Below are 17,567 nucleotides of genomic sequence, written 5' to 3'. Positions count from 1 at the left end.
ACATTCCCACCAACAGTGTAGGAGGGTGCCCATTTCTCCACATCCTTGCCAGCATCTAGAGTCTCTTGATTTGTTCATTTGAGCCACTCTGACCGGCATGAGGTAGTATCTCACTATGGTTTTATTCTGTATTTCCCTGATGAGGAGGGATGCTGAGCATCGTTTCATGTGTCTGCTGGCCATCTGAATGTCCTCTTTGGAGAAGTGTCTGTTCATTTCTTCTGCCCATTTCTTCACTGGATTGTTTGTTTTTCGGGTGTGGAGTTTGGTGAGTTCCTTATAGATTTTGGATTCTAGCCCTTTATCTAATATGTCATCTGCAACTATCTTTTCCCATTCCGTCGGTTGCCTATTAGTTTTATGGATTGTTTCCTTTGCCGTGCAGAAGCTTTTAACCTTGATGAGGTCCCAAGAGTTCATTTTTGCTCTTGATTCCCTTGCCTTTGGTGATGTGTCAAGTAAGAAATTGTTGCCGTTGAGGTCAAGGAGGTTGTTTCCTACTTTTCTCCTTGATGGTTTCCTGTCTCACATTCAGGCCCTTTATCCATTCTGAGTTTATTTTTGTGTATGGTGTGAGACAATGATCTAGTTTCATCCTTCTGCATGTTGCCGTCCAGTTCTCCCAGCACCATCTGTTAAAGAGGCTGTCTTTTTTTAGCTTATTTTTGGCTTAGTTTACCATATTGTCTAACATTAGTTCCAATTAACAAAAAAAAATGTCCCTTGCATGTTTTTTTTTCTGGTAATGATTTACCTGCTTCTGCAGAAATCCTAAATTCTTTGGCAATTCTAGCTCTACTAGTAAAATGAAACACAGATTGATTCTCCATACAATAAGACTTAAGATAAACAACTCAGATGCTTAAATTTATTCAAAGACATGATTCACAGTCTCAGCATATAGATGGCTTATGTGTGCAGGCATCATTTCTTCTAGTGAAATCAGAACTGTATCCTATCTCAGCTAATCACAGGTGCCCTTTATGAGTCAGCATCCATGTGAAAGTGTGCATATCAATTTGATCATTGTGAATCAGATTTGGCAATTTTGGGGGAAAAAACCCATACCTGTGGCTCTAAGTATTTAGTCAGAGCTAATAACAGTATGAAAATCACTGGCATCGGGTGAAGTAGTAGATGTGTTCTTTGCCTGAGCTGTTTATTTCATTGACTACTCGTCATTTATGTATGTATCTTGGGAGTAGAGATATGCAAAATCAGCCTTGCTCCATTATCTTTGAATATTGATAAATGACGTACTATTAAGAGAAAACACAAGTGTCCAAATGAGTGTTCAGATCATTTTGTGTCGAGGCTTGTCTTCTCAGCATGCTGTGGCTCTATCCTGTGATTTCACTCGAGTGACAGTTTCAGTAATCAGTACAGGGGTAGCCACCCACTCCTTGCCTGCTCCTCTCTCACAGTGGTGGATCTAAATATCACCCTGTGACTGCTTACATGCAGATACTTAGGGGACCAGTCCTTTACAAGGCTTTGATTTCAAAGCTAGATATAAGCCTCTATAAGGGAATTTCAGGCATTCACTGTAAATTCTTGTTAGTCCCATGGTACGCCCACATTTCCTTATCTCATTACCGGTGCTGTATTATTTTCTCCCTTTTATTCAGTCAAAACCATAACAGTCGCTGTCTTTTTGGTGTTTCCTACAGGCCGTGGAGTGGGGATGTGACGAAGCCACCAAGAAGGCCTGTTACAGTAAGGGCAAATCAAAGGTAAGGAGCGTGTGTGTGCAGAAGAGTGTGACTACCTTCTGGAAGGAATATATGTGAGGCATTTGAAAAGCGAGATGCAAAATACATGTACAGTAGATTTTCAAAGCTTTAGTATTAAATCAAGATTAACCACCGTTTCCAAAAAAGATTTAGAATATTAAGATCAGATCTGATCAGGCTATGATATGAAATCACTTGGCGGTGATATCATTCAGAAAAAATATGGGCCTGAATGTTTGAAATAACATTTAATTTCCCCTCTAAGCATATCTTAGAGCTAATTCCATAAAATGACCATTTGATAAATAAAATTATTATATCAGAAATTACGAGATTTCATTATAAGTTTCACTGTAACATATCTATAACATAAACCCCTCTATCTCTCTCTTCTCTACGTGACTCGTCTCTTTCCTTATGAAAATCTGTATCCTCAAGTTTCTAAGGAAAGACTATATCTATCTTATATTTTTTCAATATTCGCTTGTTTGTTTGCTTAGATAGAGAGCACAAGCAGGGGACGGGCAGAGAGAGAGAATCCCAAGCACTGTCAGTGCAGAGCCTGGTGCAGGGTTCGAACTCATGAACTGGGAGCTCATGACCTAAGCCAATATCAAGAGTCCAATGCTTAACTGACTGAGCCATCCAGCGCCCCTGGAAAGAGCAGTGCACAGCCAAGGTTGGAAATGCGTCCCTTGATCGACTTTCCATGGTATAGACCTGATTCCACACAGCTGGCCACCTCAATGAAAGCAGCATTCCTGCATGCAAGGAGATCTGTTCTGAGAAAGACGTGCTGGATCATCTCGAGGAAATTCTCCTGCAACTGGGACATGGGCTCATTATGTCTCCTTATGACAGTGACGGTCTTACTTTATTGGAGCCTGGTCCTTTCCAATGTGAATCACTCTGTGTTAGAGGGAAAAACAGATACACAGAGAACAGCAAGAAGGGTTCCCTGTGTCCATGTGATCCCAGAGCCCAGAGCTTGGGGAAACTATGGCAAATAGAGCGAGCACTGGTAAAAGATCCTCACACCATCTGTAAAAGATGGTTATGTACTTTATTTTACCCATTTTCATTGCCTCTTTCTCTGTCTTTCAAGTTAACAGTCTTGAGAGTCAGCTATGAAGGCCGGTCTCAGCGAATGCAGTCATTGGGTTTTTCCAAAACTTGAATAACTGGGAAGAAGGAAGAGAGGAAGGAAGACAGTGCAATCTTAGGCAGTGAGACACTTGGAGACAAAGAAAGAAAAAAAAGGCAGAAATTGATGAAGGCGGTTTTCTGAAAGATCTTTACCCTCAGAAGATGCTTCTGAGATAAATCATCAGTGACACAAGAAGATATAAAGATATAGCACCAGGTTGCAAAACATGGGAGTACTGTCTCTTAAAATACTCCACAAAATAAATGATCAGTAGCTAATGAATTCTTACTGAGCTTGGATAAATTATCTGTAAAACTTGGAAAGTGAAGCATCGCTGCTTGCTCACCCAAGCACAGGGAGCACCTCAAATAAGACCGGCTTCCTGAGCTGTGGGGAGGCAGACTTGCCTGGGACAGTGGGGAGCGAGACTTTCCAGCACAAAGCGTTGGCCTATCTTTCCATGTTTCTAATGCCCACATAGGCCCCTTTGCCTGGTGACCTAGGTGTCTTCCATGGTCTCTGGCTATGCTTCCTTTGCCCTCTTGCTTTCTCTTTCCTTCTCCCTCCTTTTCCTTCCTGTCTTTATCTTTTTTTTTCCTGAGACTTGGCTCTTCCTTCTCCTCTTCCTTCTTTCTGGGTCTGTGGACATACTGATAAGCACAGTCCAGCTTTGGGGAAACCCAACCACCAGCCTCAGTGCCCATCTTTGAACATGTGTGTAAGCCGGACCTGTGAGGCAACCATGGCTTCCTACCATTTCAGAGGACCCCCATCTTAGGCATCCCCCTGACACCCTCAGTTATTTCCCAGGACTTGTGTCTATCTCTGCAGAAATCCCTGCCCTGCTGACCCCCATCTTGGACCAGCCACCAGTAGCCATGTTTGCCCCCCATGGCCCTGAGCTGCTTTCTTGTTGAGCCCAGGACTTGACTACCTGAGGCCCACACCTGGGGTGGGGTGAACATTCAGGGCTTCTTGCCCTCCCCACTCTTGATGTTTCAGGGGCAGACGACTTTTAGTTGTGAGGTCTGCCCTGTTCCTTGTGAATTTGTGGCAGTGTCCTGGATACCCACCAGGTGCTAGTAATTCCTCTGACACTGTCGTGACAATCAAAAATAACCAAACATGCCTTCAGACATTGCCAGGTCCTGACATGGTGGAGAATCCCTACCATATTTCCCCAAATGGTGAATATATTGGCAACTTTTAAAGGGTCCATTTCAAGTGGTTCTCCTGTTTCACCTAGATCACATTCATTTATTTCAGACTTTTTCAAAAGTAGCAATTTCCAGGGGTGCCTGCGTGGCTCACTTGGTTAAGCATCTGACTTCCTCTCAGGTCATGATGGTTTGAGCCCTGTGTTGGGCTCTGTGCTGACAGCTCAGAGCCTGGAACCTAATTAGGGTTCTGTGTCTCCCTCCCTCTCTGCCCCTCCCTTGCTCATACTCTGACTGTTTCTGTCTCAAAACTAAATAAACATTAAAAAATAATTTTAAAGATATCAATGTCCTTCCCCTCTCTGGCCATCAGTCTCCTTATGTTCCTTATGCATTTAAGGAAAACATCTGATTATTAATGTAGCCAACATTTTTCCTGCTTATAGTCCATGAGTCAATAATTTTATAAGAAAGGACGTGGTAGCCTTTTCCTAGCAGGTCATTACTACGCGGAGTGAAAAATTGCTTCTACTGAATCAAAACTGACCCATGTTTTGCCTAAAGCTATGACCAATGGTTGTTTGGTGCTTGGAAATGAGGCAAGTGAAAATCAGAAACAAGTAGCAAAGGCCATCTTTCACTGCATTAGGTGATGGACCCTTGATTGACACGAGGGATCAATCACGACTATCCTCGGCTGAGTTTTCTGAAACACAGAAGGCAAATGATTGTCCAATGAAATCAGACCTTTAAGCTCCACGTGTCTCTGGTTTTAATGGGTTAAAAACAACGGCACTTCTCAGTAGTTATAAATTGATTCAAATGGCATTTGTAGATGGGATTTTTTAAGAAGGCTGTATTAACATAGATGAAGATGACTGTCAACTGCCAGAGCTTGAGGAGAGATTGCACATTCTTCCGAGTTGTATTAAGTATATTGATAGACCCATATGCACTTGTGAACAACGTGTGCTAAGCTGGAATGGAATTTGGTTGTGTGGCCGAACCATGTGCAGTAGAAGTTCACATTCAAAATATAATGTGATGGGTTTGTAGAGGTACCGGCCTGGGCAGCCCTGCAGGGGAGTATCCTCGGGCAGGGAGAGCAGGCAGACATCCAGCCCCTTCTTCCTCCTTCACTCACTCATTTTTCTCATTTAGTCTTGCTGGTACTTAAAAATTTTTTTTAATGTTTATTTATTTTTGAGAAAGAGAGAGAGACGGAATGTGAGCAGGGAAGGGCAGAGAGAGAGAAAGAGACAGAGAATCTGAAGCAGGCTCCAGGCTCTGAGCCTGACGTGGGGCTTGATCCCAGGAACTGTGAGATCATAACCTGAGGCAAAGTCGGATGCTTAACCGACTGAGCCACCCAGGCACCCCTCCCCTCCCTTCTTCTCATCACATAGGCATCTTATAATCTCACACCATCAGGAGAAGGGTGATGAAGCACAATAAGATATTTTGAGGGAGAGAGAGAGAGCCCACATTCACAAAACTTGTACTACAGTATATTATTATAATTGTTGTATTTTGTTATTTGTTGTTGTAACCTCTCAGTGTGCCTAACTTCCAGATTAAATTTCATCATAGCCATGTCCGTATAGGAAAACTCATAGTACCTATGGGGCTTGGTACTAACCGTGATTTCAGGCATCCACTGCGGTTGGGGGGGGGGGGGGTCATGGATGAAATGGGACTGTTGTAACTTCTACTTGGGGGAGTGGAATTCAGGCTTTTCTTAATAGCCCTGAGTTTAGAAACGAGATTTCAGCGATTTCCTATGTTTTGTTTGTGCAGTGGTGTGATGACAACTCACACAGAATTACAAAGTTTCCCTTCTCCCCGGAATGAAAGGAATAATGCAAAATGTGACATCTGGAAAATGAGAAAAATGCCAGCCATTTCGAGTGAATACATTTTTGTTCTCTGTCTCCCCTAAGAACAGTGGTCTGTCCCACACAGTGTATACAGGGCCGGGCACGCCAGGCGCGGAGGAGGGGCTGAGCCCACGGATGGTGCTGTGCCTAGAACATTCCTCAGCCGGCTACAGGGCAGGGGAGAGGAAAGGTGACCCATTTCCCTGTCTCCCCGGCATTACTGGGACCCACATGGGCACCGTTTCCAGTGTCGTCCATTCAACTGACAGTTCACAGACTCCGGTCAAGAAAATGTCACTAAATCTTTGATTTGGGTCCATTTAGAAGAGAAAGGAGGTAGTGAGGCTGCCAGTTGTTTGTGAGGTTTGAGTCCAGGTGTATTTATAAAATTTTCAGGGCGCCTGGGTGGCTCAGTCAGTCAAGCACCTGACTTCGGTTCAGGTTAGGATCTCACGATTCCTTGGGTTCAAGCCCCTCATCTGGTTCTGCCCTGACAGCATGGAGCCTTCTTGGGATTCCCTCTCCCTCCCTCTCTCCGCCCCTCCCCTGCTTGTGCTCTCTCTCTCTCTTTTTCTCTCTCAAATAAATAAACTTAAAATTTTTTTCAGCTCACTTTGAGGAAAGAGCATGACGTCACCTACAATGACTCAAACATTTCATGCGTTAAAAGGGGAAGAAAACCCTGTCTTTCTGTGTTCTCAAACTTTTAATAACACAATGTGTTATATTTTTTTCTTTCTGAAATACCTGTATAGAGACTGGCTTCGAGAATTATCGAAATGTCTTTTAAACAACTATTATTTTAAACACAAACAGGCGATTCCCCTGTGCTCTAACACGGGTTCTTCGTCTGTCTGGGGTCGCCATGTCCCCACTGCTGCCCTTCCGGCCATGCCACACAGGAACCACACAGGCCGTCAGGGGGTGAGGAGCCCCTTTGCACACATGTCGGCTTGTATGATTCTGTTTTCTCGCTTGGGATCTCACTGCAGTACTTCGAACACCAAGTTGCTAGAATTATTTAGTGGGAGAGTTCTGATTGGAGTCTAGGGTTCTGTGTCTGGTTCCCCCTGTGGCTTTCCTGCAGTTCTGTTACCCATGTTGTCCAGCTGTGCAAGGACAGGGCAGGAAACATTACACCATCATACCCAGGAGCCTGGTGGCATAGGGGGTGGGGGGCGCCTGGACCTTCTCACCCAAAGCGCCTGCATTTGGAATTCTTGAGCTAATGCGTGCAGCACACTACCGACCTGAATTTATTCCATGGAATTGCTGCAAAAATTGAGGATTCTTCAGGTGAGATGTTAGCAACCTGTATAGATTCTGTGCAGCCAGTTTGGGCTTTTTAAAATTGAAGTATCCCCAACAAGTTTTCCGTGGAGTCCATTCAGTTGAACATAGTCATGGTACGTAAATATATGTATAATGAATACACTTTCATATGTCCATACCTTATGTATTATACAGCATACAATAGATATGCCAATAATATATATTCATATGCAAATGTGTCTATTTATATCTGTATGCTTCCAGATGTGTACATCTATATTCAAAAATATAGATAAAATAGCATGTCCATATATTTATTTAAACTTCGGGGGGCACCTGGGTGGCTCATTTGGTTGAGCATCGCACTCTTGATTTCAGCTCAGGTTGTGATCTCATGGTTTGTGAGAACAAGCCCCATGTCGGGCTCTGTGCTGACAGTGCAGCGCCTACTTGGGACTCTCTCTCTCCCTTTCTTTCTGCCCCTCCCCTGCGCATGCTCTCTCTCTCAAAGTAAAATACATAAGCTTTTGAACTTCTGTAATCTGTGTGGAGCTATATACATATGTAATACATGTGCATCTTACACACATATGTCTTACATATATGTCTCACACACACACACACATCTGACTGGATGATACAATTTTTCAAGATTCACCTGGTAATCGTGACTCTCAGTGAGTGTACGTTGAACATGGGAGGCCCGTGCAGTTACTGTAAATTGCTCTGTGGCACTCAACATGCTTGCAAAGGTGACGCGTCAGTAAGGGAGATACTCTGCGTTCAGTGAGAGTGCTGTGATCAGCATAAATGCTGCCAGGCTTCAGTCCTCGCCCCCTACTCCTAACGTTGATGGGCTGGCCATGGGCTGGGTGTTGCCTAGGCATCCACCCTGTTTACAAGTCATCTTTCTACACAGTTATAGTCTTTCTTCAAGCAGAACATACCTCTTTGGGGAAAAAATGATGAAACGCCGTACAGCGAAACCAGTTAATTCATTGAGAAAATGGTCCTAAACCTTGTGTTTTTTGTCCTAGGATCAAGGCTGTATGTGCTTGAGACCAAGTGGGCACTGGCCTGCCTCTATCTCAAAAGCTTTTTTAGTGAGTCACCAACTATGCATCCTAGCTATCAACTCAAGTAAGAATTGCTTCAAAGTCAAGGACGGGGTGACCCGCCTGTGGGATCGCAGGCACACGTGGGTCGCTTTAATGTTCAAGTGTTATTGTCAACATGTAGATAGAGGACCCTCCTTCTCAACAACAGAAACCATGCAGTGGCAGGCCGTGAGTGGCCTTGGAAATGAGCACTGTGGCTTCTTGGAAGACCAGAATTCATTAAATTCCCTTAAACCACTTTCGCCACACAGAAGTGGGGTAAAAAGAAACAATTCTTAGATGAGAAAAGAAAACTCAAAGATATTTAGATACGTTGATTTACAAGTCAAACATATAACAGAATCTCCTAACGGGACTTCTACATCAAGCCTGCACCTTAAAACAAGCAGTATTTCTAGAATATTTAGATAACCCATGAAACAGCCATGTGTGTAGCTGTGACCCACAGTGCAATCCACCAGGAAGGAGATTTTCTGCAGAAGAGTTTGGGTCTTAGGTTCACCAGCAGCAGGAAACTGATTATTAGAGAGCCTGGCACCTGGGTGGGCCATTTCCTCTCATTGGTAATTCTGACTTTCTGATTCCTAAATATATCTGCTGCTCAAAAGCTAAGCACTTTTACTTTCTTCCATTCCTGTATTTTCTACATTCTCTTTTGTCTGAACTTAGGCCAATTTATCTTAAAAAAAAAAAAAACAAAAAAACAACAAACAACCACACAAAACATTGTCTCGAATGCACTTATTTGTTTAGGATTCACATCCAACCTGCTTCTAGAATCCGTTGAATCAGTCTTTGAATTAAACATGAGGTGACTTTTAAGGGAGTGTGAGCAGGGAGGCTGTGAGCTTAGCTGAGCCAGACTTTGGGCAATTGAATTCAGCTCTTGACAGTTAAGAAGAAACACAGAAGTACATTTGCCTCCAAAAATTCCTCTTATCGGACACAAGGGGCAACCATGCCTTGTCCTAGCCTCCCTGGGGATAATGCAGACCTTCCCCCTCCCCCTCTCCCCCTCCACGTGGTGCATCCCAGTGTGGTACTGAGCTCACCTAGAACATTATCCTGATCGGGTCCCATTTACAGCAAGGCTGGGTCTGCCCTCCATCGTTGAGACAAAGACTATGGGAACCTCCATGTCTGATCGTACTGGTCCCTGACAGCTTTCTCCTTCCTGCCTTGCATACTCACTGAGCAGGGGAAGCTGATCTGTGGCCCATGGGCACATGGCCATTCTGAGACAGTAGAATCCCAAGCACAATCTCACATGGTGCTGGGTATAGGAATAGGCTTCTTACAATTCTCGGTTCCAGTTGAAATAATATGATGCTCCCCGCCATTTACTTTTTTCCAAGGTTAAAAAAAATATGTGAGTTGGATTTGTCCCACCTCTCTGGCACACTTCTGCAAGCTGGTTATCACATTCCCTAACCTGCTTCCTCAAGGTTGGGATGGCCCTTCACGAATGTTAATGACCTCTGGTCCTATTTTCACTTTGTCTTTCTTTTGGAAGATAAAGATAAACATCCATTTGTTACCCTGATTGTTTTCCTTCCCATAATTGATTAGAGGCACTTGCTTTCTGTAGGCATCTGTAGGCATCATCTTTCAGTCGAGATCTTGGAATAACGTACCCTTGACTGTTGGGGGCTATAGTACTGCTTTCGGCACGTTCTACCTTGTGTCAGTCTCTTGATTTAAATGACAGCAGAAAAGTTATTTTACATCTTGATTCCTTCTTGAAAGAATTCCAAAAGCACAACAAAGAACAAAAAAAAATCCTCATCTCTCTCCACTGTAATTTTCCATCTCATACGATTAGTCAATTTTGTGTCTGTTTCATCTGTTAGGGCATCAAGCCTGCTCAGCCCATGTTCCGTGTTCTCCAAGGTTGTTTTTATTTGTTTGTTTGTTTGTTTGGGAATCTCCCTCAGACATGCTTAGGCTTCAGTTTTTCACACTTGCCTTTATCTTGTCTTTAACACTCCCGTGCCCCTGTGCTGTCTGATGTGGGCAGTCTTCCGCGCCCCTCTCTTCACCTTCCATGTGCTCCCTGAGCCTTGGAATGGATAACCATGTGGCTCTTTGAAGTCTTGTTTTGCACTTTCTCTTTGGAATGCTTTCCTTAGTCATAAAAACAGAACAGAACAGAACAAGCCTCTTCCCCACCTGATATACCTTTTTCAATTAACCAGTTTACTGTCGACTGTTCATACTCATTTCTTAAGTCTTCTGATATTTAACTTAGATCCTTCATTATTTTTTCCCCTCAAGGGGTGTCCAGATTAGCAGCCAGTGATCTTCTGCCACCATTGCTAGTAATGGTGTCAGGACAGTTATCTTCCCTTGACATTTCACTTCACATTTAGAGAGGAGAGCCCAAAACTTAGCTCTTTTCAACATCCTCATGGCCAGGCCACCAAACTGACTGAGTTATGGCAAATCAACACCCTGTGGAGATCGGGGTTCTGGCTGATTGAAGAGCAATGGCATTGCTGTGACCGGAGATGCAGGGGTTGTTTTGTGGGGCAGCATGTGATTCAAACTGTTGGTGATCATGCAGCCTCTGCTCTGTACACCTGGTTGGTTCCTCACCACATCTGGTTGGCTCACTGCATTCTGGCTTTGCCCTTTCATACCTCCTGCCTGGTCCAGGCACTGAATGACAAAGGACCCAATCAAGGAAGTGGTTTCCTTCCCTGACTCCAGAACCGTAATCTCCCTATCTCAAGCTTAGCTTCCACACTGATTCCTGAGTGGCCCTTCAACCACAAACATTGGATCAAGGTCAGACTTCATGCAGCGCAAGCCCGTAATGAGTCCCTTGACATTCCGAGTAAAATTCACATTCATGAGGCCCAGGTGGCTTGTGGCTGGCTCCCCAGGTTATGTGTTACCTCTTCCACACACAGTGAGAACGCCAGGCTTTGTCTAGCCATGGTGCTTCAGCACGGTCCACTGCCCTTGCCTGGAAAGTCTTTTTTTCCTCTTCAGTCACTAAAACCCTACAAGTGTCACATGGAACGTCTTCCAGGAAGCCTCACTAAATTCTATTCTTTCATTAAAACTTATATTAGATGTCACCTCCCTTGGGAAAGTTTCCTGCATCTCTTCCCCCCCCCCCCCCGAAGGTAGTAATACACAATTCTCCAGAGAGCTCCATAGTACTTGCTATGGCTCTGTAGTTTCATTTTCTGCTCAGTGCCTAGATTGTGCCCTCTAGCACAGTGTCTATGGAAGGTTATCTCATCAGCAAATGCTTGCTGAACGAATGAAGAGCTTTGTAGCTCAGAAGTCCATGCACTATTACGGCCATGCCCCAGGTTTTCTTAAGCATGTTTCACAAGCACAAAACATATTCAACTCTGGGTCAACACCCAGCATGGCGTTTCTTCTGGACGTGCTTTCTTTATTAGTTACATTTTTACTTCTCCATCAAGAATCAAAACGTTCATAGATTCTCACCACATAAGTAACAATGGTATAAAAACTTTATGTAAAATTTGTTGCAATTTGTATACAGAGTTTCACATGTGACCCTTCCCTTTGGAGAAGCATTTGTAACATTTCTTTTCAAAGTTCTGGAGAAGTTTTCTAAGACACTGTTTCACTAGCAGCATCCCATAGCTTCTTGCAAAGGTGATTTAAGGTTTGCAGTGTTAACAGATACAATTCAAAAAGAAACCACGTTCATCAAAAGAAGACATATGTGTTGAGGTTTTATTTGAATGTATGTTTATCTTCAGAAATATCTTCTGTTGAGCAAGTAGTATGCAGGTATAGTAGTAGTCAGATTATTTAACAGTTTTAATGTTATTTTTTGGTAAATATCTAAGCTTTTTTTTGTCTCTTTAGTAGTCAAATACCATTTAATTTGTTAGCCAATCAAAATATATTCAGATTAGCCATTTCTTTGGTTCTCAGGACTTGTTAAGGTGTTTCTTGAATTTTATTTTTTTCCTTCTCAGGAGGAATGTCAGAACTACATCCGGGTGCTTTTGGTGGGTGGCAACCGGTTATTTACCTGTGGGACCAATGCTTTCACGCCTGTCTGCACCAACCGCTCGGTAGGTCTTCATCTTGAGCCCTGACAGAATTTAAAACTGGGAAAATCCAAACATTCTACTAAAACTGTAGTTTTACATGTGTTTCTGTTCCCTAAGGAGTTATTTTTTTAATTAAAAAAAGTATTTTTCAAACTGAATATTCAATGTATTGATTTATTGCTAATCACATTATCTGTTATACAAAGAGCTGAACACAGCTATAGCTTGTTTAATTAAATTTAAATATGTTTCCAAACCGTTTTTATCAGCTTTTTCACCACCAGTGATCCTGAACACAATTCCTCAACATACTCTTCATTTATCCTGACTTATTATAGAGATAGTGCCAAGTGTATATAAAATGGCCTTAAGATCATAATCCAAAGAAAGAAAATAGAATTTACAAGTTGAATGAGATCAGTGTCAAAAAAAATCAAAGCAAGCAAACAAATGAATGAAGCCCAAGGCAAAGTAAAGTTCCTACCTGGCCTTTTCCTTCTTCTTTTAACCTGTCCTATGGCAGGGAATTCCCGGCATCCATGTCTGATGGACATAGGTCAGAGCACACACAGTCTTCCCAATTCGAGATATTAGTTTGATGCTCCGTGAGGAGCATAATGAAGAAATACCATTATGTTAATTTCCGGTTACACGACTCCTCTCAAAGCCTAAATTTATCATCGGCAATATTTTCAAGCTAGTGTTCAGTTATTGGAAATATAGGGAGGAGGAGGAGGAGAATAGAGAGAGCCCCTCGGTGTCACGCCCTGTTATAAACGCTTTGCACCTGCTTGGTTATTTAACCCTGACATCTACCCTATGTGGCGGTTATCCATTGGGTCCCTGTTGTGTTAGAACTTTTCTCGTTCAATGATTGATTGGGAATCCAGCATTTGAGAAGCTGGGTTCACAGAGGATACCTACAAGACTTGGAGTTGTCTGTCTGAAAACTGACCTAGTAAAGTCTTGGAAATTTGGGCTACGTGGGGCAAAATAGCACGCAGCCTTACCTGTGAGCACGGTTGGGGGCTCTTCAGAACATTTGAATGCACTCATAGTGATACATCTGCACATAATCGTTATTATGGTTTATATTTCTATAAATACTGAAATTGGCTTCATTAAAGTGGAAAGATCTGCAGTGCCCATGCATTGCACGGAGAGCCCATATACAGGAGTCTTAACTTGGTATTTTCTGAATTCAGTGGCACACAGTCCAACCACTCCGAGGGGGGGCAGCAAGGGAGACGATCGGTGGATTCCTTGTCCATGTCCACCACACGACGCTTCCATCAGTGCCAGAGTGCGAACATTTTGAGGTGTCTTATCCTGAGCCCCAGAGAGTGTGGTGCACCGTGCCTTATTTGCAGATCAGGCAGACAGAATCCATTAGCACTCTTAAAGGGCTTTCCTGAAGGATAATTGGTTTCTTCTGTCTTGCCCTTACCCGTAGTTGAGCAACCTGACCGAGATCCATGAACAGATCAGTGGCATGGCCCGCTGTCCCTACAGTCCCCAGCACAATTCCACGGCTCTTCTCACGGCCGGCGGGGAACTCTATGCCGCCACGGCCATGGATTTTCCCGGCCGGGATCCTGCCATTTACCGAAGCCTGGGCATCTTACCTCCTCTCCGCACAGCGCAGTACAACTCCAAGTGGCTCAATGGTGAGTTCTGGGGTCACTGTTGTCCCCACCTCCTGTGGTTACCTGGTGCTTCGGAAGCAAACTGTCACTGCCTCTACAGACAAACGATTTCTTCATTTTCTTTTTTAAATGTTTATTTATTTGTTTTGAGAGGGAGAGAGAAAGAACATGTGGGGGAGTGAGGGAGGGGCAGAGAGTGAGGGAGAGAGAGAATGAATTCCAACAGGCTCCGTGCACTGTCAGCACACAGCCTGACGTGAGGCTTGATCTCATGAACTCTGAGATCGTGACCTGAGCCAAAGTCAAAATCAGAAGCTCAACCAACTGTACCACCCAGATGCCCCAGTTTCTTCATTTTCTAACAAAATCCAAATGTAACTTGTTTTGTACGTCTGTGGGAAGGGCGTTGTATGTGGCTCCGTAGTAGTAGAAGGGAAGAGAGAGGTCACCCCTGTGGACCAGAATAATAGGGCTACTGTTGACATGCCTATTCATGGACCTTAAGCTGCTTTTTATGCTATTGTTTGACGTTCAGAAAATTTGAAGTTGTATCAGAGATACCTGTAGATTCATATGCATTCTTTCTTAACTTATCATGGATCTAAAAAAGGGAAGTTACTAACATTGTATGAAATTTTTGGATACCATCTGGGAGCATGCCTTTGGCTGTAGGTAACTCCAAAGAGCCTGACTGATGTCATAAAAAAGCCAATCAAGTCACACAGCTAGACCATTGGGGTAGACGTCTTCAGAGTTCCTTCCTTCGGTGGCTTGAGAGTCAGTACGTGCCCAGCCTTGTCACTGGTGTCCCTGCCACCCACATTCCGTGTGGTCCTCAAGCTGGCTGTGCTGGGGATGTGCAATCACTCACTGCTCCATTTTCAGGCACTGCATCCAGATATGACGAGACCCAGTGGAAGAAGAGGCCATATTCCTTGTGTCCTTTTTTTTTTTTTTTTAACAAAACCAGAAACCCCTAGAAGACTCTAGAAGACTTCCTTTTAATCCTGGACTAGTACTTGGTCACTTGCTCACTGAGCAGAGAGAAGGTAGTGCCAACCATCAACTCTTGTACGATGTCCTGACATGTGCCCGCTGAAATTCAACCCTCTGTGTGTGTGCGTTGATGTGTGAATGTGACCACACACACACACACACACACACACACACACTGTGTTATGGTGAGATTTGCACACCACCTGTAATCCCTTTCTTTGACAGTTTGTGCAAAGATGAAATCTTGAGATTACCAGTATAATATTTATTCTTTTGAACTTCCAAGTTCTATGATGATTTACTGGCCTTTTGTCAAGTACAAGCTAATTATGGAGACCAGAATTTCTCAACCTCCGTACAATGACATTTTGGAACAGATAATTCTTCGATGTGTGTGTGGCGGGAGGGCTGTCCTGATTATCATAAAGTGGTTAGCAGTATCCCTAGCCGATACCCACCAAGTGCAATGGCATTCCCTCCCCCACCACCTCATTATGACAATAAAAAAAAAAAATTCCAGAAGTTTCCAAATCTCTCTTGGTGGGGTGGTGCCTGTGGTTGAGAATCACTGGCTTAGGCTCATGATTAATGTGTATTTATGTGTCTACGTGTATACAAACAGGACATAAGCATATTTCCAAATAATGTAATCAAACCAACCATCTATTTGCCTTTTAAGGACTCCCTTGTAGAAAAGAGAATGTCCTCATCAATTTTCTCCGGTAATTTGAATGACTCTGTGTGCTTCCAAAGGGCAACATGAGTTGTCTTCGTAAACTGAAGCCGTAACTAGCTTTCCATTAACATTATTTCTGTTGAACTGGTTTCAGTCCCCTTCAGGCCTTGAAGCTTTCATCTGAGGAGCTTAAAGTTCCTCTTTCTATTCATTTGTTGATTTTTACTGGCCAAGCAAAGTTTCCAGTGAAAAATCAAAATTACCTTCCCCCCAACCCAAAGGCACTGTAATTAGAGTTTATCCAAAGCAAAGTAAAAAGTAATCAGGAATACCATCTACCATCACTTTTTCTTTCCCCCAAAAGTGACCCCCTGAAAGAATATCCTGGAAACATAATTCAAGTCATGGCATGAGTTATAAACATTGCCTGTTCTCTTTGCATGTGACTCAGATACCCACTGGCTGATCAGATGTTCCGATTCTGTTAATGTCTGGGTGGAACCCTTTTTGTCTGAAAGTCAGGTGACCCGAGAAGGACAGTAGGGGACCTAACTGTTTACCACAGTCACTGTGGGCATGCTGTCATTTTTTGTTGAACATACTAAGTAATGTTTTGGGTTCCTCAAATGCACTGGTGTATATATATGATACAATCAGACAACTGCAGCAATGGAAAACAAGGGCAGGGTCAACATGGTAGGGCTCTCCCTCAGGCCATCGTATCATCTTAGTTCCCATGGCACAAATGGTCTTCTGCCCTCGGCTCCACCCCCCCCCCCCATCCCGCAAAGGAAGGCACCCACTCTTGGGGCGGAGAGCAAAGAGTTCTTCTCCCTCCTGTTGAGGCCCTGCCTTCTTCTACTTAACCCCAAGATATTGTTTCTACTCCTGGTTGGCCCTCGTTTTCCACTCTGACCTTCCATCCAGGTTAGATTCTGACCTCTAACCCCACGTGGTCCCACATCTGTCCCCCCACTGAGCCTGGATGCAGGGGCATCCATCCTCGCTGACCTGCCTGGTATCCGTGCTTTGCCTCCCATCTTCTGCTTCCATCTTGACCAGACACCCTTATCTCAGTTCTTTTCCGTTGTGTTCTGGAGTGATTTTTTCTTCTTTTGAGATTGTTGCTGTCCCTGGTACGAAACAAGCTGGAAACAGTCAGTGCTGCAGTATCAAGAGAGGTCCTATTTCCGGTTGTGATGTTAGGGACCCGTTCAGTGAAGCTTTATATTCCTCTCCAGAGTTTTCAGCTGATTGAGAACCAAGGCACAGAGTGGACACAGGGAGAGCAGAGCTTTGGATTTACCTTTGCTGCAGCGGAGTGGGTGTGCTGGGGGGCCCCAGAGCTAGTCTGCTCAGGGAAGAATGTGCAGACCGCGACCTGCCCACTCAGGAGGCACAAGCCTGCCTCACAGGGTCGGCGGGCAGCTCCCCCCGCATCCGAGCTTCCGCTTTGGGGAGAAGAGAGATCCCGGGGCCTCTTGGCTGAAGGTGTGGTTTCGTTACACTCACCCATAGAAGTCAAATCACAGGGTCAATGACGTGCAAATCTCAGGCTGTCCCTCCGCTAGCAGCTGCTCACATGTAACAATAGCCAGGGCTCCCTTCTTTGTTTCAGATGCTCTTCAGTTTTCGCTGACATTTGGATTAGGGGCCTGCCATACTCCAATATGACCTCATCTTTTTTTTACAAATAGTTTATGGTCAAATTAGTTTCCGCATAACACTCAGTGCTCATCCCCACAAGTGCCCTCCTCCATGCCCATCCCCCCTTCCCCCCACATCCATCAGTCCTCAGTTTTTGTCAGCATTCAAGAGTCTCTCATGGTTTGCCTCCCTCCCTCTCCCCCACCATTTCCCCCCTTCTTCTCCCCCATGGTCCTCAGTTAAGTTCCTCCT

The 17,567-nt window shown here is 44.0% G+C and overlaps 1 protein-coding gene across 1 annotated transcript in view; it reads left to right on the top strand.

Annotated features, from left to right (window-relative positions):
• The window catches only part of SEMA5A (semaphorin 5A), a 310,846-nt gene that overhangs the window by 132,446 nt on the left and 160,833 nt on the right, over positions 1-17,567 (top strand). Inside the window, exons 4-6 of the mRNA XM_039255468.1 lie at positions 1,671-1,733; positions 12,273-12,371; positions 13,804-14,017. Of these exons, the coding sequence (XP_039111399.1) occupies positions 1,671-1,733; positions 12,273-12,371; positions 13,804-14,017 (376 nt within the window). The remainder of the gene's footprint in view (positions 1-1,670; positions 1,734-12,272; positions 12,372-13,803; positions 14,018-17,567) is intronic.

This window comes from Hyaena hyaena, unplaced genomic scaffold, assembly GCF_003009895.1.
Source record: "Hyaena hyaena isolate Hyena2069 unplaced genomic scaffold, ASM300989v1 scaffold_526, whole genome shotgun sequence".
In the NCBI taxonomy this organism is placed as follows: Eukaryota; Metazoa; Chordata; class Mammalia; order Carnivora; family Hyaenidae; genus Hyaena; species Hyaena hyaena.
Note: the sequence above shows the minus strand (reverse complement) of the source record. Positions and strands in the feature narration are given on the sequence as shown.